The sequence below is a fragment of the Etheostoma spectabile genome, chromosome 8 (genome assembly GCF_008692095.1).
Source record: "Etheostoma spectabile isolate EspeVRDwgs_2016 chromosome 8, UIUC_Espe_1.0, whole genome shotgun sequence".
NCBI classification, from domain to species: Eukaryota; Metazoa; Chordata; class Actinopteri; order Perciformes; family Percidae; genus Etheostoma; species Etheostoma spectabile.
The window spans coordinates 34736598-34762385 of NC_045740.1; the positions used below are offsets into that span (position 1 = coordinate 34736598).

General features: G+C 41.5%; 1 protein-coding gene across 1 annotated transcript in view; it reads right to left on the reverse strand.

The window, feature by feature from the left end:
• The window catches only part of agbl1 (AGBL carboxypeptidase 1), a 119204-nt gene that overhangs the window by 31818 nt on the left and 61598 nt on the right, over positions 1-25788 (reverse strand). Inside the window, exons 12-21 of the mRNA XM_032523385.1 lie at positions 24359-24533; positions 23321-23411; positions 21988-22254; positions 15972-16055; positions 15769-15849; positions 15463-15611; positions 12143-12230; positions 11604-11736; positions 9493-9646; positions 3312-3494 (exon numbers count right to left, since the gene is read on the reverse strand). Coding sequence (XP_032379276.1) covers positions 3312-3494; positions 9493-9646; positions 11604-11736; positions 12143-12230; positions 15463-15611; positions 15769-15849; positions 15972-16055; positions 21988-22254; positions 23321-23411; positions 24359-24533 — 1405 coding nt within the window. The remainder of the gene's footprint in view (positions 1-3311; positions 3495-9492; positions 9647-11603; positions 11737-12142; positions 12231-15462; positions 15612-15768; positions 15850-15971; positions 16056-21987; positions 22255-23320; positions 23412-24358; positions 24534-25788) is intronic.

The following is a 25788-nucleotide window of genomic DNA, read 5'->3' on the forward strand; positions in this document are numbered from 1 at the left end:
ATTTTTCCAGGAGACATTAATGTGGTCTTAGACTAAGTTTACACGTGGGCCGCTATTTTCATAAACGGACATTTCCTTATCCGCTTTCAAAAATAACATTGTGCACACGTGTCAGTTTTCAGAAAAGTGTTCATTTACACGTACCCATGTATACAGTAGCTTGAGAAAGTTTACACACCCACGCTAAAGCTGATTAAAAAGAGGGCTAAAAGAACTTATTTTTGAAATTGATCTTAATGCCTTAATTCAAAAACATTAGGAAACTCCAACCAATTTTCTTTGTGAATGAATAATGTTTTGTAAATAAATAAATGTTCTTCCTTAAAATACAGGGGGCATAACTACACCCCCCCTCAATGTTAAATTCCCATAGAGGCAGGCACATCTTTACATACCCTTCACCATACCTTGAGATAGGCATGGGGAACTTTCTATAAAATCATCTCTCAATGCAAATCAAACCAGCTATTAAGCTAACTGAAATAACACCGTGGGGGGCTATTTTAATTCCAAAGTCCAAGGGAACTTCATCAGGATGCATAGTATCCTGATCCATGAAATAACTGGCCTCTATGGGAATTTAACATAGGGGGGTGTATATTAATGCCCCCTGTAATTCAACATCGGGGGTGTATACTTACGCCCCCTGTATTTTAAGGAAGAGCATTTATTTATTTACAATACATTATTCATTCACAAAGAAAAAGGGTGTCCTTAAAAGGTTGGGTTTTCCTTTTTTTTTAATTAAGGCATTAAGATCAATTTCCAAAATATGTTTTTTTTATTCCTCTTTTTAATCGACTTTAGAGTGGGGGTGTAAACTTTCTCAAGCTACTGTATATTCCATCAAGAGCACGCCAAACCTGTAGGTGGTGTGTAATGAGAGGCTCAAGCCCACGTTAGCCAATGAGAATCCAGAAAATAGCAACAGCAGCAAGGAATCACTTCCTCTCTCTTATCTTCCTCACCTCCTCGGCTGCCTAAACCTTTCGGTTGTCTCAGTTTACAACAAAGATTTCTGATCTGAGTTTTTAGAAAGACTCGTTTTCAGAGGCGAATTCTCCGTTAAACAAAGGGCACAAACCAAGGGACATGTCTTTGTTTGTCCAAATAACCATGTGCGAGTAAACAGGACGTAAAAGACACACAAAAAATGAGAGGATGTCCCTGCTAATCAAAGCTATTTAGCACACAACATGAGAAAAACCTAACCTTTTCTAATACTGATGAGAGAACCCTACTGGTCCTGCTTGTCTAATGGTTCAAATGTCTTTAAGGAGTCCAAATCCACACACAAACCAACAGAGAATGGTAAAGAGCTATGTGGTGCTTTCAGTATTTCACACCAATTTCAAACTCAGAATATTGGCACGAGAAAGAAAGAAAAGAAAAGAAAGTCTGAGGAGAAAAGAGAGACGGGAAGAGGGCTGACAGCACGATGAGTAAATCCCTGCGGTGTCCAACTTAATTCCTGTGAAATGTCAGAGTTGTGTAGCAAGTCTTACATCACACACACACACACACACACACACACACACACACACACACACACACACACACACACACACACACACACACACACACACACACACACACACACACACACACACAGCAGACTAAAGGACTGTTTGGGGATAGAGACAGACTGAGGAAAATCAGGTTCTACAGAGCATTTGGATGTCCACTTAGCGGCCACTTTACGAGGTACACTTGTACACCTGCTCCTTAATGCAAATGTCTAATCAGCTGATGTGTGGCAGCAGCTCAAAGCATTTAGGTGACCACGTGTTGTTGTTGCTCATGTGATCTGAGTTAATCTGACTCTGATAAATTGATGTTATTTCCCCTTGTGGGACTAATTAAGGATACATTAAGATTAACATCTCCTGATGTTCCCCACAGCAGTATTTAGAGTTTACAGAGAAAGGTGAGCATCTATTCCCTGGATGAAAACACCTTGTTCATGAGAGGTCAGAAGGGAATGGCCAGAAGAAGAAGTCAAACACGCAGGCATTACAGCCAAGGTCTACCAAAGAGCATCTCCTACAACAGGAAGCTGAGGCTGCACACCTGGACAGCAGAATATTATGGATTTCTGCTGCCACATTCAGATGGTGAGGTCAGACTCTGGTGCACACAACATGAATCTATGGATCCATTCTGCCTGATGACAGCAGTTCAGACTTTAAAGATTAATGAGATACTATCATGCCAACATGGAGCACAATGTCTCAGGAATGTTGCTTAAAACAGAAAGAGAAAAGGCTGGTTTAACAAACATTTAATCTAACCCTAAACTCTGAGTGGACTAACCCTAAAGTCTGAGTGGACTAACCCTGAACTCTGAGTAGACTAACCCTGAATTCCCTAAAGTCTGAGTAGACTAAACCTGAACTCTGAGTGGACTAACCCTAAAGTCTGAGTGGACTGACCCTGAACTCAGAGTAGACTAACCCTGAATTCCCTAAAGTCTGAGTAGACTAACCCTGAACTCTGAGTAGACTAACCCTGGACTAACCCAATCATCACTCCCCACTGGTCTGAGCTTGATGTTTCCTCATGAGGAGTGACGAGTTCAAATCCTAGACACTAAACATAAATTATGTACCTTTTCTACATTTACATAACAATATATTCCGCATGAGTTTCTTTTCGACTCAGTAAAGGCACTGGCACTTCAAGCGCTCATTAAAAGAGCAAAGTCTTTGAAAGGAAACAGCTTGGCCAGATAGATCTAAAACCCCTCAGCGAGTCTTCAGTCTTATTACATTTGGACTAAACTACTACTTTTTGCTTACATAGCATTGGACTGGGGAAAAGCAGCAAGCACAAGAGGATCGTGGGATTACATATCGGACTAGAATCCATCTTGTCAGGCTGCCAGTAACGTCTGTGTGTGTCTGATCAGCAGCAGACCGAGTCAAACAGCATCCACTGCGGAGCTCCTGGCAGCCACAGCGTGGTTTAGGAGCGTGTGACGGCCGACTCTTCATTTAAAAAACTATGATGCACGTAATAGACAGATGGTTCAACCAATCAGCTGCCATGTATTTTTAAGTGCCTGCCCATTACCAAACCAGTGACGGCTTCTTAGACTATTCTGTGTAACAAACCATCTAGGGTGTCAGGTTAACTGCTTACTGTACTAAGTACAGTTTGATTTTATAAGGAAAGAGAAAAAGAGATGGCACAATTATTATTCTGTCCTATCAATATCTGCTGTTTGCAGTTTGTCATATCAACATCTAAATGAGTGAGTCACAATGCGTGGTGTGGAGTCCTGCATCCTGCACGGTTCATGCCTCCCACCTACGTGCCATTGATGACTCCATCTGGGTTGAGCATGGGGATGAGCTTGAAGACAAAGGCCTCCCTCAGACTCTGGGCCACCGGGTCACTGCTGCACAGGAACTCCAGGGTGCCCTTCATCATCCAGCTGGCATTGGACTCACCGGGATGGACGCGGCCTGTTAGCACAATACAGGGACGATTCCCTGGACAGAGACAGACAGAGACATTACATACAGCATGCTCCAGAATCATCTGGCACAGTAACAGTCATCTGTGAAACTCAAGTAACCAGACGTTATGTAAACTCAGTGGCACCGTCTTTCACCGCAGAACTGCCTCTGTGTTATCATCTGTGTTCTTAGAGTGCCGGGCATCAATCAATTACCCAGATCAGGTCTTTAATTAAAGCAGTGCTGATGGTGTTTCCTCTACACACATCAAAACAATAGTGACAGCTGGCCAATTATGTCGGCTAGCAGAAGTCATGAGTGATAATTGTCAGGTTGTGCAAGGGTCATACTTAACATTTCTGAGTGTCAGTGATTGGTTTGTGATAGTGTGCCAACAGATGGCAGAGTGTGTGATCAGTCAGGGTTGTTTGAGCTCAATGACAGTCTGCTGTCGAACAGATATCCAGAACGAGCAACACGTGGATAGAGAATGCTCTGTCCTTAGTCATTAAAAAGGTTATTATTTTTCACTGGTCCGTTTACAGCTTGCTTTTGCTATTATAGGTAGGGAGGTGTTAGAACGCCTCAGACGTGTTTGAGACAATAATACACAAGTGTATACACTGGATTTGTAGGAAATCAATTAAAATAGATTAAGATTTTGCATTATTTTACTGTGGGCTTCATCAGCATTAAACTAATATGGACTTTGGAGTCTAATAACATAAAAACCTCAGACTGATAATTGCAGAAATATTTTCTCTTGTTCACCAGAATGTAAGAAGCCAGCAAAACAACATTAGGGACACTAATGATTTACCCTAATTTCCACCGCTTTGTCCATCATTTCTATGAGATATAATAAAACTGTACTCACAATGTTAATTTCTGAGATCTGACAACAACATGACATCACTACAAGGATGTCTGACAGCTGTAGACAGTGCAATCACGTGAGCAGAGCTCCAGCTTTAATAAACCAGTTTAAAGAGACAGACTTGCTTGATGCTTCAACTCTGACCGACTGTAAGTCTGTGCACGCAGATGATCTGTTTTCAACCTGTATCTCTATCTGACTGGTTGTTTTCTGTTAGATTTGTACACGCCCTAAACGCACAAATGACTGTTTAAAAAGGGCCTTCCCTCTCTCCTTCAACCCTTAACTAGTGTGCCCATCTCTGGTGTTCACTGACATCTTTAGCACCTCACTGGAGACATGCCACGTACCAGCCGTCCCTAAAAATCAAAGATCACAGGACTGAATGACTTCAGACCCGTCGCTCTGACCTTTGTGGTTATGAAGTGTTTTAAACACCTAGTTTTGTTACACCTCAAATCCCTTACCGACCCAGTCCCGGACCCCTGCAGTTTGCCGACAGAGCGAACAGATCTGTAGACACAGCACATCCATACATGCATTTATTTATTTTCATTTAGATAGCTAATATTGATTTTTCTATGGTGTTTTTAATTGTTTCTGTGTTATATTTTTTAAAGCTGTGAACGTTGCATGTAATTTCGTACTACAGTGTACAGTGGAATGACAATAAAGAAATCTTGAGAGGATGCAGTCAACATGGCTTTTCACTTCATCCTCCGGCACCTGGACTCCTCAGGAACCTATGCCAGGAGCCTGCTGGTGGATTTCAGCTCAATCCTCCCCTCTCTGCTGCAGGACATTAGTCCCAGCTGCATGTGCCTGACTCCACCTGGAGGTAGATCAGACTTTTCCTATCTGACAAGAAGGAGCGTGTGACGTTGGGGAAACGTGTCTCTGACTCTCTGACCACCAAAGCTGTGTCCTCTCCCTTCTGCTCTTCTTTCTGTAAGGTGTTTCCATTCATTTTTGCACTGAATCACACAACTATTGCGGATTGCGCCATCTGACAAATGACACAACTTTGAGACAACTCTCTTTTGTGAGACATGTCTCGTTGTTTGAGCGCCCATTTACTCCGGACGACGTCCCACGGCTTGTCGTAACCTTTGTAGCCCATTAGCTTTGCGAGTTCTTGATAAATTATTGCATTTCTTAGATTTTTGCTTTCTAAAATAGCAGTTATAATTTGCTAGTAAATTAAATTCAGAAAGTCTTTCGTCTCCTCGTCCGTCCACTTCAATCTGTCTTTGTTGACATTCGTCATGTGTGCAGGCAGAGAGGAAACACTGGGCGGAAATTAACTAAAACTTCTTCTTCTTCATTGTGTGGCGGGTTGCAACCATAAAATGACCTGAAACTTAATCGCAATTCATTATTTATTCAGCAAATAACGTTTCAATCAGTGTTTATCGCATAAGACGTATATCAATCAAGATAAAATCCAATGAGACCGAATGTATTTCGTTTGAGTCGATATTCATGAAATTCCATCAAATTTTAATGTTCCCATAAGGCATTTTTCAGTCAATATCACTTAATTCAGATAGAAATGTGTGGATAGAAACAGCTTCAGAGTGGAAAGTCACATGTTTAAGGTGTTCAAGTGAACATCAGCTACACCTCCAGTCACCAGTCTGTCAAGCTCCTGAAGTTTGTCGACGACACCACTCTTTGGGCTGAGGAAGGAGATTAATCTGCCTACAGGTGGGTGATTGTGGGTGATTGTGGGTCCATCTCCATGGTACGCTACTGCCACTGCTAAGGACCCTCTAGGACCTGTATGTCTCTAGGGTCCTAATGCAGGCCGGAAAGATTGTGGCCAATCCTTTCCACCCCTCACACCAACGTCATTGACACACTCCCACTTGGCAGGAGACTGTGGTCCGTTAGGACCAAAACCTCAAGCCATGAGAACAGTTTTGTCCCAAATGCAATGGGCCTCAACAAGACCCGGGGACCTCTAATGACATGGGCTTGATCCACTTCTGATCCACTTCTTACCTGCACATCCTTACTATACTATAAACTGTACACATTCAAAACAGACACTTTGTCATGGCCTTTGTGGCTATGAAGTCTTGTAAACACCTTGTTTTGTCAGATTTTTAAATATTCTTATACTTTATGTTCTTTTAAAGTTATGCACATGACACGTTGCAATAAATAACTCTTGAAAACTGTAAGCACAGTAGCAGCAGAATTTGGTTCTAAGTACTAATATTCTAAATACATGTGTCCAGAGGTTTAGTTGTGTGATCGTCTTGTGACATGTCAACAACTACTGTTGCACACAATGATATACAACTTTTTCAGCAGAAATCTTTCCTGCAGCAGTGTGAATGGGATCTGGCTGGTGTGTGTCTGTGCTGTGAGACTGTGAGCCAGTCTGTGTGAACATTTGGACGAGAGAGAGCCCATCAATCACTTGGCCTATCAGGACAGACCCTACAGGCACATCTTCTGATGACTGATATACCAGGAAGGTGTGCCCCACCTGTGTGGCACAGGCCAGAGATGACATTAGAGCAGTCGGATGAAGATCCAGCAACAACAGGAGGTACGGGGGGGGGTAATCCCCTCATGACGGTATACTAAAAGTGTATTATGAATCACAATAACAAAGTTTGGATTGTGTGTTCTGTGCCCTGATGGGGACAGTGGACAGTAGACAGACTGTCCTACACCTTTAACTTATATACGGTGGGACAGATGTGTAAGTGTGTGTGTCTATGTGTGTGCATGTGGTATTGGTTGTGTTAAGGATTGTGTCCTCACAAATAAATGATGCATTACCAGTCAAATAGTACTCTCACACTATCTCATTTATGCTCTGCACTCAGTGTCACTCTGCATTGTGCAACACACAGGCGAGGACACATCTTGTGTTATTGTCTCTATTTTCTCACACTGATTACTTATCGGTGCTTTCAGCTCGTAGAATCACAATCATTTCATTCAAACATATAACTAGTCTTAGTTGGCACTGGCTGCATCTTTCAGTTGATTTTTGACTTATCACAGAACAACAAGCAAAATAAGACGGATACAGATGGGGACAGATAGAGTGAGAGACAGAAACTAGAGAAATGGAAGAAAGAGTTGGAGCATAAAGTGTGACAGAGAAACTGTCCTCATCCGGCTCCATCTACCTGGAGGCTATGACGGTTCTGCTAAATGAGATTATGTTTGATAATTAACGGCTTTCACAGATGAGCTGTGATTGCACTGGAAGCCTTTTTAATTAGAGACTAGAGGAGTGAGGCAGGACGAGGGCTGCTTTGTCTAATCCTTCCCCTCCGAAGAAAAGCCAGAATGTCTAAGAACGACGCCAAAAGAGCAGAACTTCATTTAGGCATCATCACGATGATTTTCTGAACACACTGGTGAAACAAATGGCTACATGTGCCATTAAACTACACCCACAGCTTGTAATTAGACCTGATTAGCATACTCATTTCCACATTCAGGCAGAAGACTGCATCTGATTGGCTGTTTTTCCAGGCCTTGTCTGTCCTCAAGTTTGGGTTCTTTGTCCAACAAAGACACACTCCCATACTCACACATACCACGGTTCCCCTCAGGAATAAAACAGTCCAGCATTCGTAGGAGCCTCTGTGCTCCGTCAGTCACAAGCCAAGTATCATCCACTTGTCAATCGAATTATTTGAAGTTCGGTGAAAAAACTCATGCGAATAAAGCTGGTCAAAGAATGTTTCCATCCAACGTCTTTAAAGCCAATAAAAACCTGTGCGTAATGACGTCACAAGCTGTTTTGCGATCACATTGGTATATTGAATTGATTTGAGACACTGTAAGGTGTTTCCATTCATATTCACACTGAACCACACAACATTCAAGCTAACATTTGGGAACAAAGTTTTTCTAGACAAAATGGTTCGCGCCATCTACCAACACTACATTTATTGTCCCTCCGGCACCGCTGCGAGACTCTTTTTTTAGACATGTCTCTCTGTCTGACCGTCTTCCATTGACTCTGCAGGACGTCCCACGGCTTGTCCTAACCTCTGTTGGCCATTTCCTTCGTGAGTTCCTGATCAATTAAATTCAGAAAGTCTCTTGTCCCCTCGTCCGTCCACTTCCATCTGTCTTTGTGTGCGGATAGAGCGGAAATACTGGGCAGAAATGAACCAAAACTTCTTCTTCTTCGTTTTGTGGCAGGTTGCAACCATAAAATTACCTGAAACTTAATGGAAATTCATTATTTATTTAGCAAATAACATATCGATCTAGATAAAATCCGATGAGACCAAACGTATTTCCTTTGAGTCCATATTCATGAAATTCAATCGAATTTTACTGTTTCCATAAGGCATTTCTCATTCAATATCACTTAATTCAGAAATAAACGTGTGGATGGAAACAGCTTCAGAGTGGAAAGTCACATTTTTAAGGTGTTAAGGTTAATTGCCTTGTTCAAGTGAACATCAGCTGCCCTCACATGGAGGGAGATCTCCTCCCTGCTGCACCTGAAGGCGACCGGCAACCTTTGGGACGTGCTACAGATCAACAGTAACACCTTCGGTGACGATGGGATTTGGCGACCTGAACAAATCAATGTAGAGTGCAAATACAAGGAAAACAAACACTGAGGGATGGAAGTTGAATTGCTCGTGGCAGAACACCCAGCTGGGTCATGAATGATGAACCCATCGTCTTGTACAAATTCTGTCTGTGTAGTTGGAAACACCAGTGTTTACTGGAGGTACAGGAGAGCGCATTTCATAGTAAACCATTCCAACTAGTTTGTTACATATTAAAATGCATCAGTATCAATAGTGAAGTCAAGCAGTTCTTTTCAATTCCTGAAGCGCTGAATGTGTTGGAGCATTTGGGGGAAATGACAAGATGAAATGGCATAATTGTTATGCACAAATGCCCATTGTGGGATAGAAGCTACAGTATAATAGTATGCTAATGTTGATGAATGATGAATCTCACATGGTTTTCTCTTAAACAAATTATTTCTTCATATTTCCAACTGCTAAGGATCACTGGCTTTCAATTAAGCCGTGAAAAACAAACAAAGCATGGGATATCTGTCTCTGTCGGGAGGGCTGTCTGTTTGTCTGCTCAAACACACACACACACACACACACACACACACAGACAGACACACACAGCATTACTCACGGAGCTGGTGCATGTCTCTCCAGCCCCTGCTGGCAGGACAGGCTGTGATGGTGACTACTGGACACCAGTTTCCAGCCAAAGTGCCACAAAGATTCTGCTGCTGGAAAAACACCTTGGCAGGGTCCACGGATTTCTGCAGCACCCTCAGATGAGCCTGACAGACACAAGTGTGTAAGCCAACATATTTAATTAGTTTTCCTACATTATCCATTTGTGGCAACTAAAGCATGATTCTGGCATTCATGGTTCTGTCTTGAAAACTAAAGATATTTGGTGAGGAATGTATTTTAGGGAATTTAAAACGGACAATGTAAAGCACATAGAAAAATAGGACTCAATAAACATTAAAAAAAGTCAACATTGACATGAAGACTGACATGATCAGGGGAGCCGCCTTGATGAATGTTGTATTCTATTTTCTTAGTATTTGTTATTTTATTATGTCTTCTATTGTATCTGTTTCATATTTATTTTTTTTGTGCTTTTTACTGTGAAGTACTTTGGTAGGCCTCGGCCTTGGAAATGTGCTATACAAATAAATATGACATTGACATGATATGCTGAAAAAGTGACCAAAAAAATGGGAAAAAGTGACATAAAACATTGGAAAAAGCGACAAATATATTGTTCGAAACTTGACAAAAACATAATTAAAAAAGCGTCAAAAAATAGGAATAAAATGGACAAAAACGGGGAGAAAAGTGTAGAAAAAGAACAAAGTGTTGAAATTTTAACCTAGAAAAAAAACCACAAAGTTGCAAGTCAACAGGAAGACAACACGAGGGTTAATACTGCGTCAAATAGAGTTTGGAAAAATCTTTTGGATTAAACAATGTTTTAGACAAATTGAAGGCGCTGCAGCTCCGTAGCTGTGGTTATTGTGGTCTACGGATGAAGTGTATGAACGTCTGATAGTACTGTTTATAGTGTGCAGATGCAGGGACGTGGTGAGGTGCATCGGAGTTGTTTAACCCTTGAGTTGTCATCCCGGGTTAAAATGCTGATTAAAAAGACATTTTTGTCCCTTTTTCAGACTTTTTTTTTTAGTTTTCAATGACACCACCTTACTAGTTTTACTACTTTTTGGAATTCATGGTCAATAACCACCATTTATGTAGAATTATACCTAATGTTTGAGTTTAAAAAGCAAAAACTATGAATTATTTTGACTAGTAGTTAAGGTCAGAGGAATGAAAGTGATCAATTGTATTTGCCAAGAGCGTTGGAAGGAATCCAATCCATTTTTTTGTGGTAATTTGGTTAAAAAGAAAACCATATTTCAGATATAGACATTTTTTAAAGGGGTCAAACTTGACCCAAGAACAACAGGAGCTTCGAGACTGGTAGGAGCCTTAGAATATGGGTGTTAAGGGTATACATATATGTATTGTCTGTTCAGCTGTATTGGTTGCTATTCTTCTGTTGGGTTAAGGGGGAGTTGGAGCAGAGTTTTTGGTAAAACTGACCACATTACATGTATTGTTATGGCAAAATAGTCGTAATGTCCAAATGAAGCTTAAAGGTCCAATGTGTAAGAATCTCTCCGATCTAGTGTTGAGATCGTATATCGCCATCAACTCTCTTGCGCCACGCAGTTCAAAGTATGTATTACAGCTACGGTAGCCTTCACGCTTCAAAAAGACGGCCTCTAACTCTTATTACCCTCCTTTCTTTTTTGGGGTGAAGAAGAAGACTCCATGTTTCCTTCTTCAAACTTGCCGGGGCCGGTAAGCGGCGATACCCATTAGCAGCACCTGGGAGTTTATCATGTGACACTGAAAAAGTGAAAGGCGGAGCAGTAGCTCCTGTATGTTCCTCACCGGCTAACGTATTTCAAGATGGCGCATTTCATGCAAGTGAAAATGGAAAATTCCAAGCCAAAAGGAATACTTGGAATTGATGTTGGTGGTAAATATTCACGAAAAAGGACAAGTTTGTGAACGGGAAACACAGATCTTGATAATGAACAACTATACACGTTACGCACTGGACCTTTAATGAGGCCTTCTCTTTATTTTCTGAGCTACTATTTGGCGCTCCCTGTTCACAAAGGCTTGAAAGCACACTGAGTTGTCATTCTTGGATGGATGGGTGGATGGATGGATGTGTACCTTCAGAGCAGAGTATGTGTGGGGATAATGGTAGGCCATGTAGCAGACGTCCTCATTGTGTTTGAAGGTGATGGTGAAGGTTAGAGTATAAAATGTCGTTCTCTTTCTGCCCCGAGCTGGACAAAAGTGGTTTCTGGAGGATAAAATAGAGAGAGAGTAACATACAATAAGTTGTGTTATGTGTAGATAAAAGATCCTTCTCAAGTAGTGTATGTAAGATCTTCAGCACTGAGCAATCGCTGGACTGTTCTGCTCTCCACACACCACTTTCTTATGTGTTTGAGCCGCTGTATCATATGGTTTATCGTTGAGTTATGACTAATTCATCCAAGTCATTCAGACTCTTCTGAAGAGACAGCTTCCAGAAACATGATAGCACAATAAAAGTAATTTCTAGAAAATCATATATTTCCCAGGTCTGAGCGCCCTCTGTGGTCTGATGATGTCATAATCTGCGGCATGTGATTGGACTCCGAGCAAGTACAGCTATTGGTTCTGCTACTAAAGGAAGAACACACTGAATCTGCTTTCATTCATACCTGAAGTAACATATTTCAGTCCCGGTCCTGAGCCAGTGAGGTCTACCTTCCAGAGCTTCCCTTACTGAGTACAGCACCGGCTGCATTCCTGCAAACACACATAGACACACACAGACACACAGACACACAGACACACACACACACACACACACACAGACACAGACACACACACACACACACACACACAAACACACACACACACACACACACACACACACACACACACACACACACACACACACACACACACACACACACACACACACACACACACACACACACACACACACACACACACACTTAAAGCTGGTGGCTTCTGACGCTGTGGACCGTGCTGGCTGTGACTGTCTCAATAATATTATTTATGTTTTATAATAAAAGGTTATTGTCTGATTTAGGACTATACAGTCCATAAAGGAATGTATGTATTTATTACTTCTATATTTATTTCCTAGAGAAGTTCATTGCACCGACCAATGTCACATAGCAAAGTACTGCACAGTAGAACATCAGCATGTCCCCAGATAGACTTTAATACAAATATATAAAAACTAATAAAAAAAATACATAAACATTACAAACAAACAATAAAATGACCATTAAAAAATAGAGCAACAGATCACCCCCTTTCAAAATGGCTGCCACCTCACACCACTGCATAGACTTGCCTAATGTTGCTTTACATTCATTATGATATTATAGGTTACTATTATAAATCATTGTACTCCAAAATACAAAAGGCGCCCAGAGTACTTAAAATCTGTGTACTACTGACGAACTTTGCACTTGTACTTCATAGGAAAACATTGTAGGCAACTACTACATTTATCTATACAAAATATGATACTTGTTACGTTGTTGTTTCACATTACCATATGATGCATGATTATCCATGCTATCCATGCAGCATTAGGAGCCTGTATTGGAATTGAAAGCACCCGATGCATGCCGTCTCAGCCAGGTAAAGACATGCTGGAGTCAGCCTGCACTGAAGCCCCCCCCACCCCCCACCCCCGCTGCTGCACAGAACTGTTCCTTTGGTTATTCGAGGTTTATTAATATTGAATGTGTTACATGTCCACATTGCACCAAATTCCACACTGCATGCAACTGGGTCTGCAGAATTACACCCGCCAGGTGTGAATTACATTGGATGAACTGTTCTCCAGATATATCAAGTACAAACAGACACACAGACACACAGACAGGCAGGCAGGCAGTCACACACAGACAGATACACAGACAGACAGGCAGGCAGACACACAGACAGACAAGTGTACAAGAGAGGAGCGAAGGGGTGATGTGTCTCGTCGTCCAGCTGTTCTGATTGTTGCCGAGTTGTTTGGTTCCAGATGGACTCCTGTTTTCACTGGAAGGTTTTGAAAGTGTTTGTTGTATCACAGCAGGATTCCAGACGCAAGACATGTGGTTCACAGGCTAATAGTTACATCATTCAGAAAAGGCTAAAACGATCACTTTGCTGTGAACACTGTGTAACTGCCTTTGTTGTTTGCATTGTGTGTAATTAATAATCAGGTGAGAGCTCTGGTGAGGGTGATGGCCTCCCTCTCCCCTCAGGATTTCTCCTCTTTATGGACACAAGCTATGATGAGTGGGGCAAATAAAATATATGAATCCAATAAAGACGAGGTTTTTTCTTCCTGTTGATTACTCATACTTTAGTTCCTGATAGGTCATCCTTGTAAAGTAGTCTTGCATTGCCTGAGTCCTGAGTCACATTAGTCCTCCACATATCCCTGACTGGCAGAAACTCCATGAAGAATGGTGAGCCAAACTCTCCACTTCAGTAACCATGTTTTTTTTTTTTATTCTGGGTTTTAGCCCTGGTGCTGAAAAAGGTAAATAGCCACTGTTCTTGTTGAACTGAAAGCATCAAATCTCCAGGGGTTGAACATAGAGAGTTGGATGCTTTTGTAGCCTGTCAGCACATTACAATCTTTCAGAAGAAAAGCCATTTTCTGTACAATGAGATACAGACTGCTTTGGAAGAGCCCCACTTTCTTCTACTCATTCAGTTCTTTCTGAGATGAAAGCAATTTCCAGAAATACGTTAAAAAGAGCTATTTTCCGGTACGAAGGCCAGTGTACGAATCAGTGTGTGGTAAGTGTGTATGAAAGAACTGAAATTGCTACTGGAGATACTGAGTGTCTTTTGCAATTCTTTTGTCTGTGTGTGTGTGTGTGTGTGTGTGTGTGTGTGTGTGTGTGTGTGTGTGTGTGTGTGTGTGTGTGTGTGTGTGTGTGTGTCTGTGTATTTAGCTGTAGTGGATGGTCTATTTTGGACGGACCAACTGTGGAGAAGAGAGAAAACACAGCGAGAAGCATGCTCCTTTAGCCACCACACTCTGTGTGTGTGTGTGTGTGTGTGTGTGTGTGTATGTGTTTTTGTCCTACACCGTAGTGAGGATTTATGCTTGCGCGCTGATGTGTCTACATCAGTCTAGCGTATCTCTTAAGAAAGTAGCTGGTACGTAGTTTGAGTGCGTGGGGAGTGTGTGGCGTGTGAAAGAGTGAGTGAGAGAGTGATGGGGGTTAGCTTCAGAGCAAGTAGGGAATCAAAAAGGGGGAAATCATAAGAAAAAATGCTATGTTCCCAAGCCGCAGCCAATCGGACCAATCACAGTTGTCCGCATTGTGCATAGTTACATTTCTGGGGAGGGGCATGTTAGGCTACAGCCTAGGGTCAGTATATGCGCGTACATATGAATGTACCTATGGCATAGATTTAATCGAGAAATGAAGCTTGAGACAGAATGGGCTTTGTTAGTGGGTCAAAGCATAACACATTAGTTACGTGTAAATGTAGGCCATTCCCCCCCCCACCCCTAAACTGAGCTCCTGTTTGTCTGTGAACTAGCCGGTCTTCCTGTAGTCTCAATTTTTTTTCACGTGAAGAGCTGCTTTTCTTTTTACATTTTTCTTTTTTTACATCAGCTCGGTTTGAAATTTGACTTTGGTGTGAAAATGGAGCAAGTCCAAAATGTTTTTGCTCATCTGATAGATGCTTAAAACAATGCGTAGGCCCTTTTGGGAACCCATACTATGACAGAAAAAAAAGCCATGAGGCGAGTAAGATCCTGTAAAAGCTCACCAGATGTGCTATGGGAAGTAAATTGCCAAATAAAGCTTCGTGAACAATTCTCTTTATCATCTGAGTCCACAAGATGGCGCTCTTGGTTTAAAAGAAAAAGGCTCAAGGAACCCTGAGGCAACTCAGTGTGCTTTCAATGCTTTGTTGAACAGAGAGCCCCACACACACACACACACACACACACACACACACACACAAAACCTCTCACCATAGTTGAACTGGCTGTTGCTCTTCTCACAGTTGATGACATTAAAACGGTAGGGGACGTCTGCCACCATGTTACTGACTTCAAAGTAGAACCACTGGGCATGCTGGTTACAGTTCGCATCTGCATTCAATATCAGGTCATATTCATATCTACACAGGAGAAGAAGAAAAAAACTGCTTCTGTGTGTTGGCTTACCAAGTTAATGATGAGTGTGTGTGTGTGTGTGTGTGTGTGTGTGTGTGTGTGTGTGTGTGTGTGTGTGTGTGTGTGTGTTGTGTGTGTGTGTGTGTGTGTGTGTATCCATACCGTCGGACCTGAACAGCCTTCCTTAAGTTCCCACACTCGAACTTTGAGAAAAACCTCAAGGAATCAGACGGACACTGGAGACTGACAGACAGAGATAGACGTGTTATTTAATTTTAGTAAGTGAAGGAAAGGAAATGTTTGCAATCTAAATCCACACCTGTAAAAAAATCCTAGCCTAATACACGTTTGTGTTGTTTACCTACCTGCTGTCTTCCAGGTCAAACACTACCTGGTTGATGATGTCATCGGCATTCACGAAACGCCGGACATCTTCAAACACTTTCTGCCTTGATAAAGACAAGCACATACAGCCAGAAACATGTTAATAACCCTCAAACCCGCTTTAAAAACGTGTGTGTGACATTTACAGAGATTACTTTTGTTACGGAAATTTCAGTTCACTTCAGCAACTTTCTAACCACATTCCACCAACAACCAACCCCACCACTGTGAAACTGGAGGCCTAACAGGGCCCTATCTTGTAGCCCGACGCAAGTGTCTTTGCTATTTTAAGACCGACGCGGTTGTTTCTTTTCCGTCCAGCGCCCACGTCGTTGAAATAACAAATGCACCTGCACCCATCTTTCCGCCCATGGGCGTGCTGGTCTTACAGGGAGGTGTGTTCAGGTGCATTCTGGGCGTATTGCTATCTTGCGGCAGCAGAAATTGATCGCACCATTGGCCAACAAAAACCTGGTCTAAAGTCAGTAACACAGCATTTCATTGTTATTTTAACAGCACATTAGCAAAATATGCCTAGGGTTATGCACAGCACATGCACGTTATTGTTGTTGGTGAAGATCCTCCATCATAATAGTAATGCGCCAAGGTCCAAACGCACCTGGCTGTTAAAGGGAATGGGATGTTTGCATGATTGCATGTTATGCCCAAAATAACCTAGAATTAATAGATTATTGAAATAGGGCCCTTAATTCTAGGGTGGCCCTCAGTGGCTGCAACATTTAGCTTACACACAGTAAAAGATCAAAGGAAAATATTAGTTATCACTTGGGTCAAGACACATTCAGAAAGTATTAAAGCCATAGCAAAGGCAATACATATACACACACACACACACACACCACACACACACCACACACACACACACACACACACACACACACACAATAGGCTTTGGTGCATTAGTTTGGCTGAAAACTAGCAAAAGAAAAGGAAACCAACAATGTTTGTCAGAAGGAAACGGAAAAAAGTCAAGAAAACCTACGCATGGGTCATCTTAGGCATTTTGAAAACAAGACAAATGTTGTTATTTCCTTCCTTCCTATTTCTTGTCATTGCCTTCTTTGTTGATTTCCCACAACAAATGTATGACCAAATACACAGCATTAACTAACCTCTTTAAATGCATTTAATAAGACCAAAGTAGTCCCAGAGCGGACAAGCAGAGTGGACATTCTGATTTGAAATAAGACTTGAAAGGTCCCTCGCATTAGGCCTAATCTTATGCTACACCCAAGACAATTTACTCACAAAGCAGCCCGAACAAAAACAGCATTGACATTAGTTCTGTTAAGGGACTATGAACTCAAAATCTTTCTTTTTGCATGTGCGCGCCAACAGAATTAGATTAAGTTCACAGGGAAATTGCATCTTTAACATTTTTAAATGTCAGCGTCCGTTGGCCTCTTCAGAGTGATGAGAAAATGTCTCGGGGGAGTGCCATTAAAATGTGCTGTACGTGCATAAGCACTTCCGCATAAACAAACTAAACCATAACGACGTAGGTGCAGATTTACGTTAGACATAACTCACATACACACACAGCTCAAATAAAAGACACTTAAAAGGTGAAATAAATAAATCAAAATACAGAAAGTCAATAAAAGGTGAAGTCAATGCGCTGACTTTCAGCATTCTTAAACAAGACACTAGGGCTGAGTTACTGAGGGTTCCTCACATTAGTCAGGGAAGCGAAAATGTATAATAATAATAGTAATAATAATAATAATAATAATAAATTTAATTTATGGGCGGCTTTCAGTACAATACAAAAAACAATAAAATAGTAATAATGATAATAATAAAAAATAACATTAATAGATGAGTGGTGATCACGTTTGGTATGGCAGTGTGAAAAAATCTGTTTACAAGCCGGTTTTGAAAAGGGAAAACGAGTTAATGTTGCGAATGTCTGGTGGAAGGGAATTCCAGAGGCTCCAAACCTCCTGGTGGTCAAACGGGCAGGGGGTGTAGTGAGGTGAATAGATGAAGAAGACCTCAGAGAACCAGTGGGTTGATTTGAAGGAGGCCAGTGAGATACAGAGAAGAGACGTGTGAACAAACTTGTAGGTGAGACGAATAATCATAAAACCAAAGCAGCGTTTTACTGGGATCTAAAGAAGCTGCTGAAGAACAGGAGTGACTAAGAAATGACCAATCAATGTGGTTGACATAGCATAGGTGCCATCTGCATTGCAGTGAAAATGGATATTGAATTAATGAAGGATTTGACCAAGAGGAAGTAGATAGATGATAAACAGGAGGGGCCCCAGGACAGCGCCTTGGGGAACTCCGGTGGAGACATAAGATGGGTGTGATTTGAGTTTGGTGTGGTCTGAGTTGGATGAACTGAGTGCGGCCAGAGAAATAGGATCTAGGAATGAATGGTTTCATCTAAGACACCGTCACTGGAAACTGGAAAAAAGGCAGGCACTTTCAAAAAAAATACCCGGCATCTGATTGGTTGAAACATCTGTCTATGATGTCAGATGGTTTGGTTCACTTCTGTATATACATATATACATTACTGGAATCCTGACAAGATGGATTCTAGTGATATATGTAATGTATATCATGATAATCCAACTGAAGAGAAGCTTGGTTCCAAAGTGAGGGGTTTAATAATAAAAACATGAAAATGTATTCCAAAAATAAAATATAAGTCCAAACACAACTAGAAATGACAGCAACAAGGAACACCGAGACATAAACAGGGTAGACTAACACACGCAATCCAAACTGAAAAACAGAACAATGATCTGACACAAGACAAGGGAAACACGAAAGACTAAATACACCGGGTAACGAGGCGACACGAGGGCTAAAAAAGGTGACAGACATTAGACAATCAAAAGGGCGGGAAAACCAAAAGACAGGAAGTAAAACAAGAAAAGTCAGAAAACCAGACTACCAAAATAAAACATGGAACAAAAACATACACAACCCTAACACAGCTGATGTTCAGTCAAAGAATAAACTATATTCTATATTTTCATTTTTCAGCATATCTGACCCAAACCAACAGTGAGTGTGTCTATTAACAAGTATTTTGTGTGTGTATCAAAGCCTAACATATTTTCTGCCTAAGATCACAAGGGTTTTCTTGGGAAGAAAAAGAAAAATGTAAACCCTAACACTACCAAAATCTTGTCCTATTGCCTACAGATTCTGCATTCATTTGCAAATATGTTTTCAGAGATTACTGACAGGGTGGAAAAGCCTCTTGAACAACATTGAATTGTCTGTGTATACTCAGAATGATTCTGATGAATCCAACGTGAAGCGTGCTCTGAGAGAGCTGAGGTAATGTTGACCTACTGGTACTTGACAACTGAAATATAAAAACCTGAAGTTGACTCGGATGCCAAAAAAACAATGGCACTCTCTATCAGCAGCAATCAGCATAGAAATGAAGAGCGCTGCATTGAAATGCAAGGCACACAAACACGTCTCTCTGCTCACAGCTCTGTCTCTTCTCCTGTGTGTCATCAGCCCATTTAGTCTGTGGTACACACCTACACAAAGGACAAAGTCTTTTGTTTGCCTCATGTATAATTACTGCATCATACATACATGCTATATGTGGGATAACAGTCCAAACAGATAGTGCCTCTAAACATGTCTCAGAACAATCTATTATTTATAGATCCAATTGACCTTTACTATTTCATTGTCGGAGAGCTATAAGGCTCCCAGTGCTGCCATGGATGGTTACATGAAGACAGATACCACATCAAAGAGACACACAGGGGGTGAAAAAAGAAATATAAAGGACAAAAGATCTGGAAGACACAAAGAAAAAAAGAAGGGAAGAAATTGACTCACAGAGAGCAATTTGAAGAAGAAGCAGCGTCAGAATAAGACTATCATGGCTGTCACATCTGTTGGATATAGGGGAGATGGTGTAATAAAAGAACACATTGGGAAATAATGGAATGTGACAGGGGGACTGAGAAAGACTGCAGGAGTGTGGGAAGAGAGTAATGAGTGGGAGGAAAATACAAAAAAACACAGGTGGTTGTGTAAGAAACAGAGCAGGAGAGCTAAAGAAGAAAAACGTAGAATGTGAGGGGAGAGATCAAATGTAGGGATCACGGGGAAACTGATCCTCAGGCTCTGTCTCCATACAGGCTCAGGAGAAGCCCATTGTCAGTAACAATGTTCCTAATTAGCGTCTGCTCCCTCTGTGGCACACTGTGAGTGACCCAAAAGCCAAACCACTGCAGGCCAGGACATGTCAAATATGTCCCTGTCTAGATAGGCTACATCCAGTATATTGTACTTGATGTGCTCTCTGTTTGTACTAACTACCGGGCATGGGAGGAGTACTAGAATATTTTACTTTAAAGCATAATCAAGGCAGCCAGAGACATACAGACAATATATATTTGACAGTAACCACAGACACACACATTAAAGAGGGCTGCACAGGTTTTACCCACCACGTAGAACACACACATTTCTAGGCTACACAAGGTTGTCGACGTCCTCCTCTAGAGAGTGGGATACACCCATCAGTAGTCCAATCAGTTTGTTGAACAACATGCTGTAAGCCTTGGGCACCAGGAATTCCTCCACAATATGCTCCACATTCCATTTAACTGCTCATTTATTCTCAATGCATAGTAGAACCACTAGTGAGAGACAATCATTTGGCGGATTAATCAGGCCGATTAACGCCATTTTGAGATAATCATCATCGGCCGATGCCTGCAATCACAAGGCAGCACTCAACCTTGCGTCAATTCTGCCATTCTATGGCCAGACGTCGGCGTCACGATAGCAAGCCGACAACCAGCTAACCTAGCTACAGGGCATGGGAAATTACTGCATGTGCGTCCGCAGCCCCCACGCCTACTTCCGAATAGTAAAACATTAATCAGAGCTGTTGTGGGACAGCAGGCAGGTGTAACTGTGAAGCCTTTTAGGGGTCCACACAAAAATAAAAATTGTTCTTAGTAGTAGAACTAGTACGGGAAAAAACAACTTTGTTACAGTTCCAATTTGTGACTTCCACCAACCTAAGACTACTGTCTGATTGGTGGGTTGCACAGATCATTGTTGATTATGTTTATTTGCAGCTTCATGCTCAATGGCAGCAGCGATCAGTTCCCACCATTTTCCATCCATCCCGGGAGACGGTATAAGTTTCCCTCTCCCCAGCGTTGTTTTGGATTGCCAATTCCTTCTGCAGTCCCTGTCCCCAATCTGCCTATAAGGGGGGTGTCTCAGACCCTTTGACAAATATGCACATGCTTCACAAAAACAGAAAGCTACAAACAATAACATAGGGCCTTTTAAAGCCATTCTGACACAATGGAACCAGCTGCAATTTAATATTGGCTCAGAACTGCCACGGAACAGAACTGGACAAACTGCTGGACAATATTGGCAATGCCAGCCACCCCCCCTGCACACCGTCATCAGCACCCAGAGGAGCCTGTTCAGTGGAAGGCTGCTCCTTCCTAAGTGTAAGACCAACAGACTCAAGGACTTCTTTGTCCCTCATGCCATCAGACTGTACAAATTCTCACTCGGGGGGGGGGGGGAGGAGGAAATAGGGCAGAGAGGACAGTACATACCCACACACACCTGGACTCACATAAATACCTGGACACTCGAACACTTGACTCGACACTGACACTTTATGATAATTAATGGTAAATCTGTTCTTTTTATAGCCAAAGGTTTTTATTGTTAATTTTATTACTGGTATTGTTTTTATCTTCATTCTGTCTTCATATTTTTGTCTCTCTATACTGTATTCCTTTTGCTAAAAACGGATGCTGGAAATTTCGATTTCCTTACGGGAGTCATCCGAAAAGGATTAATAACGAGAAGTCTAAGTCTAACTCCGGAAAAATTATATTGTAAACAGGTAGTGATACAATGGGATACTTTGGAGGACTATGATTTGCTCTTGTTTCCAGGTAAGTTTCATGCATCTAAATGCTCTATGCTGTAATGACCGTGGAGTACCTCTGTATGTTGGGTTTGCGTGGGGCCATGGGTTCTTGTCCCAGCGGTGGGAGGTGTCCCCAGAAATCAGGGAAAGCCAGGATGCTGAACCCAGGAATGGATGTGGTTTTGGCGGCTGCAGCGCGGTACAGCCTGGGGTCATGGTGGGGGATACAGGCTCCATGTCTCTCCAATAACCTGTCTATCATGGTACGATGCTGGGATTCTTCTGCATCCACCTCCTCATCATCCTGCTCATCTCCTCTCAGACCTGGGGGGGCTTTTAGCCTAGGAGGAGAAAATTATCATGAGTTCAGATTGCTAGGATTGGAATGCAAAGGCAAAAAGAAAGATTTGAAGAAAGAGAGGTGAAACTCTTAGATTGATTGCATGATATACAAGGGGGGTCATCATCTAACATCAGAAACAAGCAATGGTCAGTATGATGGACTCAGTGTGACATCACTGCTGGAACCCAGAGCGAGGGAGGATTAAGACAGGCTGCTGTGTTTCTTGCGAGAGATAAGCACTATACACTACCGGTCAAACGTTTTGGGTCACTTCCAAATTTCCATTCCACTCCATTAAAGACAGAATACCAGCTGATTTGGGTGGGTGGCTGATCTTTAATGCAATATCTAAATTGCCCATTATCAGCAACAATTTTTATCCAGTCTTCGAAAGGCACATTCTGTTCCCTAATCTGACATAGTTTTAAAAAACTAACTGAGGAAACATTGGAGAACCCTTTTGCAATTATGTAAGCACATAATGTAATCTGAAAACTGTTGCCCTGGTTAAAAAAACAATGCAACTGATCTGTCTGGTAATCTGTCTATAAAGGAGTGCAATGGAAATTTCTAAGGGACCCCGAACATTTGACCGGTAGTGAATAGCAAGGCGTATGCTCCTGCGTGATGCACTTCATGCCGTGCGCTCAGAATAGAGCTCTTAAAATGACTACAGAGAGTTGTGCATGGCTTTCAGTCTGGGTCTGATGTGCCCTGGGGCCCATTCTGTCATATTTCATCCATGTATTAAATCCTTAAAACGGTTGAGACTAAAACATTTAAATGATAGTGGAAGCCAGTCGTTATGTTCCAAAGAAATCTCAACTCCTCATGCTCATCAGAAACCAAAGAAAGGTCTCTCTGGGCTGCACAGCATGAACTATTTTGATATGTATAATACAAGGATAATGTGAAGATGATGCTGCCACTGTTGTTTTTTTTCTAACTGAGATTAGTGTCCTTGAACTCTTTCAGATACCTAATTTCTGTCCTTTCATCCTTATCAAAGGTTGACAAATGCCCTGTCCAACCATCCATGCAAAGGAAATGGAGTTTCAGCGTACCTGGCCTCTCTAACCATGGTCCTGAAGCGGGGGCTGGTGCTGAGGATGCTGCTGTGACTGTGGAAGTCACGGGCCTCTAACTGGCCAACAGCTGCACAGAGAGAGACACAGAAAATGTCATCTGAATTTCCACTTTAAAAAAAAAACAGACACAGGAACAGCAATGCTGTGGCATAACAATAACTGGTGAATGAAAACAAGGGCCATGGGTTTGCTTATTTGTATGCAGTGTTTCCTGTATAAGTAGTGTTATCTGAAATAAATATACATTTTAGACTTGGGCGATGGGTGATATTTTCATATAGTTCATTCGTGGTCACTCAAGGTCGCCAAGGGGACCGCAGCGTGGCTCTGCGTCTGATTCCAAAATAATCAAACATTTATTAAAGAATCCTTCTTTTTACATTAACAATGGCTCAAACAACTGTGAAATTGACACAGAGTCTATAGTTCCCCTCAGATTGTCAGGCAGTTTTTGCTAGGGGTGCACGATTCAGAAATGTCACGATTCGATTCGATATTGATTTTTAGGCTCAAGATTCGACTCAAAATGGATTTTCGATTCAAAACAATTCACAGTATGTAACAGTAGTTACTTTTCCCATGTGACAGTATACATGCCATTACAAAATGAAAAAAATTGAATTTTATGAATCGATTCATGAACGTGAATTGATTTTTTTGCACACATCTAGTTTTTCCTTCTGTTAGCTCCTTCTTTTGGTTTTTCACAAACTCCTCTCTCAACCAAAGATAAACTCTCCGTACTCAGAGCGAACAACGGACAGACAGCAACAGACTAGCTGGTGGACATAGAGGAGTATTCAGAAACAGGTGTTTCCCAGAAGAGACTAAAAACAGCTGAAAGAGGGAGATTATTGGACGGACATTCATCAGGTGGACACAGGCACAAAGACTCCTAATGAATGTGGATATAAGCTTTTGTTTTCCATCACAAGCTCTTAGGTGATAATACTGTATGTGTTCTGTTCCCAAAACATCTATAAATGCATTTGAATTGATGTCTCCGTCTCTGACCTGCAGTGTGTCCCTTTGCTTCTGTCTCGGAGTCACTGCGCGCAGTGCTCCTCCTTCTGTCCCGCCTGGAGCAGCGGAAAGGGAAACTGTTGAGCCGCGCAGCTTCCTCATCTGAAGAAGACGACGACGATGATGCTGTTGAACTCTCGTCTGGCTCGGAGCTCAAATCCAGCTCCTGTGAGACGCAAATGGGTTTACAGTTATGTGAGGTGTCACATATTATAGATATTATAGATATTACACCAGAGGGTAATATCTGATGCAACCCACCTCCTCCCCAGCTCCACCTTATCGTGTATAACGAGGCATACACTTCTATGTCATCGTTGCTGCTCTGTTCATATGGGGGATAGTCCAGCTCTCCCAGTCTTAAACTGGGCGAGCGTCCCCTAATGCTGCTGCTGTCTCCCCTGACCAGAGCCATACAACCAAATTCAATTTGTAATTTATTCAACAAAACTTCTTAACCCTTGTGTTGTCTTCCTGTAAACCACAAACTTGTCTTTCCAGGTACAAATTGAAAATACATTTTTTTTGTGGTTTTCGGATGTTTTTGTCGCTTTTTCTGATTTATTTGTCCCTTTTTCCAGCTTTTGGCACTTTTTTTAAAACCTGAGCTGGTTTAATAATAGGTTTTACACTTATTCTTGGAATTCATGGTCAACAAACCTCATTTATATCAAATTATACTTACGTTTTTAGTTAAAAAGCAGAAATGATGAACTATTTTGACTAGTAAGGATCACAGATGGGTATATGTCAAAGTTAAGTCCCGATGCGGTTTTTCAAAACCATAAAAAAAAAAGAAAAGAATTCAAATGCTATAAGCTTAAATGAAACACCCCAAAAATTCAATGAAAGTAATCATTAATTTTACCAGAAGAATGTTGTATGGAATCATCAATGTTATTTTTGGGCAATTTGGTTGAAAGAAATCCATCTTTCTGATATAAAACACTTTGAAACGGGTCAATTTGACCTGAGGACAACACAAGGATTAAAGCGTGTGGCCGGGTTGGGAGAGCGGGTAGAACAGGCACACGCACTGGATACTGAGAGGTTTATGCCTCAATGCAAAGGTCCAGGGTTCAAATCCAACCTGTGGCAATTTCCTGCATGTTTTCCCATGTCTCGCCAGCTGTCCTATCAATTATAGGTTAAATATCCCAAAAAAAGAACATTTAAAAATTTCTCGAACCATTTTTATTGTCTGCACTGTAACAAATTTAACATAAAATTTACAGTAACTGACTAGCAACAATTGTCCAGCAAGTTCCTGTGAATTCATTTTACAGTAAAGGTACCGCACTTTCATTTACAGTATTTTATGTAATTTATTGGAAAATACAGAACAATTAAACACAACATAAGATTAAAAAAAAAGTAAAAACACAGTAGTTTACTATATACAATACTATAGTGGCTGTATT